This window comes from Mya arenaria, chromosome 1 (assembly GCF_026914265.1).
Source record: "Mya arenaria isolate MELC-2E11 chromosome 1, ASM2691426v1".
Classification (NCBI taxonomy): domain Eukaryota; kingdom Metazoa; phylum Mollusca; class Bivalvia; order Myida; family Myidae; genus Mya; species Mya arenaria.
The window spans coordinates 463,731-473,353 of NC_069122.1; the positions used below are offsets into that span (position 1 = coordinate 463,731).

General features: G+C 39.2%; 1 protein-coding gene across 1 annotated transcript; it reads right to left on the bottom strand.

The window, feature by feature from the left end:
- Positions 1–4,295: 4,295 nt before the first annotated feature.
- LOC128234816 (uncharacterized) lies at positions 4,296–4,991 on the bottom strand. Its single transcript, XM_052949351.1, has one exon. It carries the CDS (start codon positions 4,989–4,991, stop codon positions 4,296–4,298), a length of 696 nt encoding a protein of 231 aa, XP_052805311.1.
- Positions 4,992–9,623: the final 4,632 nt, after the last annotated feature.

The window sequence follows — 9,623 nt, forward strand, 5'->3', positions numbered from 1 at the left end:
ATTCGGGTATAAGCCCCTGCGCTACTAGTGGATTTACCCTGAAGGCTCCACAGGTTGGGCACGTCTCCGCCGACGTCCCAGTTACACCTGGTAAATGAAGGGCTTAATTAACACCACTCTGTCTTTGAAACAATGTTTTTAACAAAGACAACTATATTCAATGTGAGTCACGCCAAACTATATTATACAATTTTGTACACAATTGGTAATAGTATAAGACATTAGTTACCTTGGGCGAAAAGTGGTTCTACTAGTTGAGACCTGTCGATGGCCATTCTATTGATAGGGCACAAACCACTAAGTCTGAACGCTTCTCTGATTGAAGCAGGGCTGGCTTGGTAATTGCATGATGCAAAACTATTGGAAATTTTGCCTAGCCCAAAGTTACAGTACTGGCCGTGTGCCCAATATTCGTCGCCAGCTTTAAAATCGAGCCTTCAATGGACCAATGACCTGGAACAGAAAATGAATCAATAGTTTAGCAATTATCCAGGTACTATTCAAGGTAAATGGATAATATGCTTGGTAATATAGAAGCAGATAAAAATACCTTTACATCCAGTGGCTGCAGTATGTGGGTCGTGTGGGCTGGCAGTCCTAGCAACACCACATCATTTTCTATGGCGGCCTTGATCGTGTGCAAATTAATATGGGCATCATGGTTGTCCATGATCAACAGGACTGGTCGTACGCTCCCACAGTTTGCCAAGAATATTTTTATAAACCATTGATGGAAGAGGCCTGTGTTAATGAAACCTGACTCACAGACCCCGAACAAGCAAGAGTCAGGAATCCCATCATGATAGTGTCGATGAGGATGTGACCCCTTTAAAGGATAACATGATAAATTATAAACCAGTGAATACGTCATATTATATAAATATACATTTTTGTCGCGTATTATAGCTACAAAATAACACACGATCTAGTGTGTTGCATGAGGATTCATAACACTGCACATGTAACAACGTACACAGATAATAAGAAATTCGTACCGGAAATATAATCAAAGGAGGTAACATGCGACCACTTGCAGACACACATAGATGCGCGGTGATATGCTGATTCACCATTGTTTGCTGTCTGTAGGTATGCGCAGCAGTTGGACCTATGATTTTCTGTCGGAAAGTTTCTCGACCAGTCCAGTCCACCTCGTCGCAGTTGAATATCTAAAACGATTTAGTTTATATGTACACTCGTAATTTATGTTTATAATACGTCGAGACGGGGGTTTATAATTCAAATTTATTGCAAACACTAGCAGAAACATGACTGAAATGTGTAAAACAGCATAATTAATTTTGTCACCTGCTCAGACTTATCGCGAAGATCGTAATCGTCCAACAGTTGCCCATAAAGATCGAAAAAGTCGTCAATAGTCTGTTGGGTTGACATCGACTTTCTCGCCTTGTCCAGAGTCTCTGCCCTCTTCTCCGTTATGTCTGGATGCCGTGCAAACATCTGTCGGAAGTACTTGTCTGATGGACCATCCTTCATATTGAACAATGTAGCCCGGCCTTAACAAAAAACATGCGTAATTTAATTTTAAAGTGTGCTTAAGAATACGTGTACGCATGGCAAGTCACCGTTATACATGTGATGTTGGTCAAATGAAAGCATAATGCATAGATAATTAAACTTTCGTCCACGTACCTGAATCAACAATGATGTCTGTAATGTATGTAACACCTAGCAATGTCTCGTGTATGCGGTAGACACTGGTTAGCCATATAGATCAGATACGTAACCAAAGCCCGCTCTTCGACATCAGTCAGCATTCTACGTTGACCGGTCTGCGTTCCTTTCTTCTTCTGACCAACGCCATCTCTAAGTATAGATCTTGGAACCCCGTACTGTGCGGCTGCCGCCCTCTGACTTAATACATTTCGACGCACGGCCGAAATAGCCTGGCAAGTGCTTCGTGACTGTAGTTTTTGTAAGGCATTCTTATAAATCAAACTTACATTTAGAAATTCAACCACTCCGCAAGTAAGCGATTATTCATCTTGGCTGCCGCTCAAATTAGTTAAAAGCCCATTAGAACACATACAAAGAGGGACAATTCATGTACGTACAAAAAATAATAATAAATTCAATTTGAGTTAACCCCCTTGGACGAAAAAATTGGCGATAACTTCCCAGTTTTCACCATCTTCTTTATTGTCCCGTTTTTAGGTTTCACCATTTTCTTGCAAATTAAACTTAAAATACAGTATTTTAAGGTATTTGATATATTTATCACCGTTTTTTTACTTTATAATGACAATTCAATAATGTCGTCTGATAGCGCAATATGTAAGGAAAAGTTTAAAATCCTAACAGGGCCTCATGCAAATGAGCGCGCCTGATGACGTCATCCCCCGCGTGCTGTTCAAGGTCAGAAGTAAAACAATGTTTATTTGGGTAGAATTCCACAAACTACTTACATTGGAACGCAGAAAACAGCTAATATCTGTCAAAAAAGGTGCTGCAATGAAACGCCGGACTGGTTTGTTCAAATATATCGTTTTGACTGGTTTTATCTGGGTGGGCGAAAAAGTGGTACGGGCGAATAATTGGTCGCTAACCAGTATAGGTCTAATAGGTCTAAAAGTTTAATGCTGACATTATCATTTATTCTTTGTAAACGAATTGGATTTAGGAATGATTATTTTGAGTGTAATCAAATACAGTTTACCCAAAGGATAACAAAGGCGTTTGCTTAATATTATATTAAATTCCATCTAATCTAATCATAAGGAAAAAAGGAACACAAATTGATGTATGCATCGAAATAATTAATGTTTTCGTACCATAGATAACTAGATGTGGAGTATTATGTTGTCTTTAAAATGTTTCCCCATGGACTTCGTCATTCTGGCAGTAAACAATTCTGACAAGTGTGTCAATACATTCCTAAGAAAATGTGATAACTAGTCGATTTCCTTCGCAGACAAAAGCTACTATTAAGATCTTGATAGGTCAGTACTCATCTGAATTCACATTTGTGGGAAATTAAGTTTGACACCTTGCATGATTTGTATCTTTCTTGACAGGACCAATCACATTCCTTGTCATTTAGGTTCCTCATCTCAGGCTTCACCATGCAAAATATGTTGTGTTTAGTTTACTTATAGACATGGTTCAAGATTGTCTGGCTATTAAATCCCCAGTTATTCATCTCCCGTGTATTGGATGGTGTCACAGCAAGGTGCCAAATTTACTGCGTATTGTTTATTGGATAATTGCAAGTTAGGGCTGTGTTCTGTGATTAAGGGCTGTACTTGGTATGCTTTGATATATCTTTAATTATTGATTAAAAATTTGATTAATGAACTCAGAAACAAAGGGCAATACAGATTATGATAAATGAACAATTATGTGTGAATCGCCCGGATTTAGGGGTGGGGTAACATAAAGAAGGCTTAAACTAGGTGTTTAATGAGCGACGATACCAAAACAATGGTACGAGCTATAGTGCAAATTGCGTATACTATCTTTACCCTACACATATACTTCTATTAAGCCCTTTAGGTTTAAAAGAATAGCAAAACGTAATGTTTTCACTTTATGCTGAAGCTATTCCCGACTTCAATCATATTCTGAACTGGACTGCTTAAGATGTTAATCAACAATGATACATTTAGCTATACGTTTGCGAATAACTATTCTTCAGGCCCCAATTTCTCGAAACTTCTTAAGCTTAACAGGCTTAAGTCGCTTATTTCAATTAGCCCAAATACATACTAGTAATGGATTTTGATAGATGAAAAATGGTTTCTTCTAATTAGCATACATAATTTTCTTATATAATTTCTAAAAACTCTTAAAGAAGTAAATATTACGCATATTATAGAACAACAAAAATAGTGAGTTTAGCTTAAACCTGTATAAGGGACTTAAGAAGTTTTGAGAAATTGGGGCCTAATTCTTAATATTCTTAAACCCGATATCAATTGTTCTTTTGAACATTTACGTTAAATACTAGAACGTAATTGTCCTTAAAAATTTTTGTATATCCATGTTATTCAATACTACTTCATTAATAAGTTGACAAAGTTTGAATTGCAATTAATCTCAGAAATGTTTGTTTTATTAAAAATAATGCATAATTTGATAATGAGGTGGTAATTGTGTCTATTGCTGCACTACAGACGACATCAAACATGTTATATACAGCTAAGTCAGCAAACAGACGACATCAAACATGTTATATACATGCTCTTTTTCAAGTCAAGGGACGAAAGCTTACAAAAGATGGAAAAAGTAGTGCCGAGTTGACTGCAGTAAAATTATCAAAAAATGCTGCTTTAAAATTAATTGCATGTAGAAAAGGGGGTGGACGAAAATTGTGGGGGCGGGGGGTAGAAAAGCGGGAGAGAGAAGGAAAGGGGGAGGGGTCGGAGGACAAAAGAGGGGTAGGGGGAGGAGGATAGAAGAGGGGATAGCAGAGGGGAGGGGTAGGAGGATAGAAGAGGAGGATAGCAGAGGGGAAGGGGTAGGAGGATAGCAGAGGGGAAGGGGTAGGCGGACAGAAGAGGGGGAGGAGGATAGAAGAGGAAAGGGTTGGAGGATAGCAGAGGGGAAGGGGTAGGAGGATAGCAGAGGGGAAGGGGTAGGAGGATAGAAGAGGGGGAAGGGGTAGGAGGATAGAAGAGGGGGAGGGTTGGAGGATAGCAGAGGGAGAGGGGTAGGCGGACAGAAGAGGGGGAGGATAGAAGAGGAAAGGGTTGGAGGATAGCAGAGGGGAAGGGGTAGGAGGATAAAAGAGGGGAAGGGGTAGGAGGATAGAAGAGGGGAAGGGGTAGGAGGATAGCAGAGGGGAAGGGGTAGGAGGATAGAAGAGGGGAAGGGTTAGGGGGATAGAAGGGGGAAGGGGTAGGAGGATAGAAGAGAGGGAGGGAGTATAAGAGGAGACGGGATACAGAAGTGGGAGAGGGCGAGGGAGATAGAAGAGGGGTAGGGGAAGGAGGACGAAACAAAAGAAGTATGTAGAAGAGGAGAGGGAGCATAAGAGAAAAAGAACGGGGGAGGGAGAGGATAGATAGGTAAGAGGAAGGGTGACGAATTTGCGTGGAAAAGAATAATGAGAAAAGGGATGAGTTAATGTGAGAGATAAGGTACAAGGAGGAGAAGAGGGAGCGAGAAATAGAGACAATTAGTGTTGGCAGTAAGAGAGGCGATTGAAAAGTTATCGTAACATGCGCGACCACATACGCATGTACATTGTGAGAAAGAGAGAAGAGAGGAGACAGATCTCGTACCATGCACGACCACATTTACGAGCAGTGGCTCTGAGAGCCGGGTCGAGAACCAGCACCGCTAGTTCCCGTACAAATTCACCCAAGATATGAAACCCTGGGATATTGTAATAATACAAAACTTAGAGGTTTAAATAGAACATTTATATAACACTTACCGTAGAAATTTTATTTTTGTATCAATGTTCGCAGTGGTGCACAGAAAACATGTATGTTATAATATTATATTTTAGAGCTTTATTCTGGAGTGACAATTTATCAAAACTGTGTTATTTGTCCTATTTTAGTAATATTTTTATGCTGTCCGGTTTGTTTTCTTCAGTCTATTTATATTATTAATACATGTTATAAATAATCTATGAATAAATGCATTAATATGATAACAATGCTTTCCTGTAACGCATTTGGCCATTAGAATGAAAGGTGTGGAAAAAGGCTGTTAATAAAAGTCTGAAACTCAGACATACTCAAAAGTTTAATCATTACAGAAAATTATTAATATCTCACTGATGAGATGAAATATATGTTTTATAACCCATATATACTTCCGTTATTTGATTATTGTTATCATATTGGGCGGGGGGGGGGAGGCAATGGCTCAAACTGTAAATAAAATAAACATCGTACAAAGAAAAATAGTATTAAAAAGACCGGAGACTACAAATCCGACGATATAAACTTATGATTAAAACATTGTATTTATTGTTTTATATATCATTTCATAGCTAATTCTAAATAATTATCATTATAAGTAGTAGTTGTAGTTGTCGTAGTAGGAGTAGAAGTAGTAGTGGTGATGGTGGTGGTGGTGGTGGTGGTGGTGGTAGTAGTAGTAGTAGTAGTAGTAGTAGTAGAAGTAGTAGTAGCAGCAGCAGCAGCACCAGCAGCAGCAGCAGTAGTAGTAGTAGTAGTAGTAGTAAGTAGTAGTAGTAGTAGTAGTAGTAGTAGTAGCAGCAGCAGCAGCAGCAGCAGCAGCAGCAGCAGCACGTAGTGTAGTAGTAGTAGTAGTAGTAGTAGTAGTAGTAGTATAGTAGTAGTAGTAGTAGTAGTAGTAGTAGTAGTAGTAGTAGTAGTAGTAGTAGTAGCAGCAGCAGCAGCAGCAGCAGCAGCAGTAGCAGCACCACTAGCACCAGCAACAGCAACAGCGCAGTAGTAGTAGTGGTAGTCAACTAGACGACATGATTTTAGTTGTGAGAGCTTTCGTGTATTTTTGAAATTGGTATAACTTCTGAACTGTTTATATCAGTGTGTATTTTAAATTCATATTATAGAGACTAATGATAATAATTTCAAAATGTTTATTAGACAGTCATACCTGATTTAAAATAAAGTGTGTAATATTTTAAACGCTTTTAAAATCGTATCTAGATGTTGGTTTTATAATTATTGACTAATTATTTAATCCTCACGGCAGGATGTGTATGGGGGGACGTCACCCCCTGGATAACCGACGATTAGATTAGTAGATGATGTTCCTCATGGGGACTCAAATTATATCGCGTGGAGGGCCACCCCCTCCCAAATGACCACATCGCCCAAAAAACAAGTCTATTGAAACCCAGTGAGTCCAGGTCGGGGTCAATTTGACCATGAACTATTGCTGAGGCAGTTTCTTATAAAGATAATTGCGAAGACTTACTTTAAGACATTATATTTCCAAAGAATGTTAGTGGTCCGTTTTAAAAAAAGGTTTCCACCACTTATTATAAGTTACTGGGCTAACTAAGTGACCACATATGGGACATACGGGGCAAAGGAAACCATATCGGGTGAGAACGAAGCGACTACCTGTTTACATGTTTAACGTCGACAACCTGTTTACATGTTTAGATCTTTCATTTATTCATCGGAATTTATATTTTGGTACAATATAAATTTGGTGACCCAATATGGAAAAATATTGGGTCACCGCGTTACAAGTCCAGGACGAATGGCGTTGGGTCATTCATGTTGGAGGCGTGATATAGGCAGATAGTCGCTATGTTATATAACACCTAACAGGATTCATTACCGCAACTTAATTAATTGCAATGCTGTGTGCAGTTTTCAATTATATTGAAATTTTGGTGTAAATTGTTTTAAAATTGGGAAAAAGATCAGTTGAATATATATTTTTTAATCTCCACTAAGTAATCTGGTAAACAAGAACCATTTTATTAAAAAAGTCACTGCATCTTTTAGCGGGTATGTGGGGGGGGGGGGGGCTCCTTAATTTTAGGTGTTTAATATCACAGTTTTTTTTTATTTTAAAGTTAACGAACGTTTTATTCAAGTTTCAAAAGTAAGTTTGAAAATTACGACTCTATATATTTCTTTTGCGACTCACGCAATCGCCGTTAGAAGAGATTGGAAGAGACGTAAGACATAAAACACAAGTAAGTTTGAGTTGATTTTTAAAAGCTCTATGATACCTTCAACCATTCGCTCATAGCTGAATGTCTAAAACTTTTGTAGACCAAATTAAAATCATGAAATAAAATACGATCTTAAACTGAAATCAACAACCATCCTTAATTATAATACTTGCTTAAATGTAAACTGACATTTTTATTTTGGAAGATATTGATACACATGACCAGAGAGTAGCAAATAATATGACATAGCGTGAACATTACACGGGCATTAAGCGTCCAGCATCCTCTACGTCCGTTTGCGTTTGTTAGCACTTTATACTGCGGTATGCTACGGTGTTGCCTCGTTGCTCGATCCCCTGCATCGTCATGCCACGCTGTGTTACGATATGAGAGGTTGTAACACGCTATACAACATATTGAGCTGCTTTATGCTTTCATATTCTGTTGTTTGCTACGGTGTATAATACGTTGTGCTATATTTTTACTCCGTTGTGTTTCGTTTTCCGATATTGTGTAATGGGTCATTTAATTAAGCATTTACAAAATTCATCTACCTCTACAATGAACGAAAACCAACACACACACACACACACACGCACACACGCACACACGCAAACACACGCACACACACGCACATGCACACGAGCGCGCACACACAAACACACACATACAAACACGCACCTACGCTAGCAGCGAAAACACACGTGCGCGCACGCGAACACACACACACTCGCACGCGCGCACGCACGCACACACACACACACACACACACACACATACACACACGAGAGCTAGCAGCGAAATTACACGCGCGCACGCGAACACGAACAAACGCGCGCGCACGCAAACACACACACACACGCGCGCGCGCACACGCGATCACACCCACACACACACGCACACACACATACACCCACACACACTGAAACAACAAATTCAAAGATAACGGCTTGTATTTCACAGCTCATGGATCCGCTGTCTGTGTCTGCGCCAATGCCCACTTCCGTGTCCGGGTAGAGTATTGCATTCATCCCTCAAGCAAATAGTATTTAAATTGAGCGTCTAATATAGATATGTTTTATAATTAGATTTTGCTTGAGAAACATGTGGAAAAGAAAGAATGAAATGTCCAATCCTTTCTTTTTACTTGCGACATTTTAATAGCGAACAGACAAACTCAAAACGTCTGCACAGATTGTGTATATGACAATTATAAAGGTATCGAGTACGGGACATTCTTCCTTCTTGTCAGAGAACTGCTGACAAAAACACAAACATACTTATTGCTTGAATAAAGAGCAGTTGGTGATCTATCTATCTGTCTGTCTGTCTGTCGGTCAGTAGGTCGGTCGGTCGGTCGGTCGGTCTGCCTGCCCATGCCTGCCTGCCTGCCTGCCTGTCTGTCTGTCTGTCTGTCTGTCTGTTTTAACCAAGGTTTAAATTTTGAACGACGCAAACAGTAACCAATGTTACAATAGTTGAGTTCCGGGCCCCAATATCACAAGATTACAGTAGGCACATCACAATCTCAGTCTCAACTCATTTCACCACATAAGAGCATCATTCTTCAAAATACTGTATTCTTTACTTGTTTAAACGTCTTTTCTCTCATTGGTTTGGTAATATACTTTAGTCCACATTTCAAAGAAAACACTTTCAAAAGCAAAACATGTACTATGCTCATGAACAATGACATGTAAACAATAACATTTTAGCTTAATAGCACACATTATTTTACGATGGAATTGCAATAGAAATTAAACATATGACAGTTCCAGAAGAAGCAGAGCATTCTCGACGACACTGATATCAAACATTACTCTAATACTCATAGTTGAAGCATAATTTCAGCTCTCACTTTGTGAAAAACGGGATAAACAAAGGGAGAGAAATAAACAGAAAATGCACGACTACGAACGTTCATTTAATCTGAATACGTAATGTATTGTTCTTTAGAATGGTTCCATATATATTGTATACACACACACACACACATACTTTCGTGACTCCGCCTTCGTCCCTTCGCTCC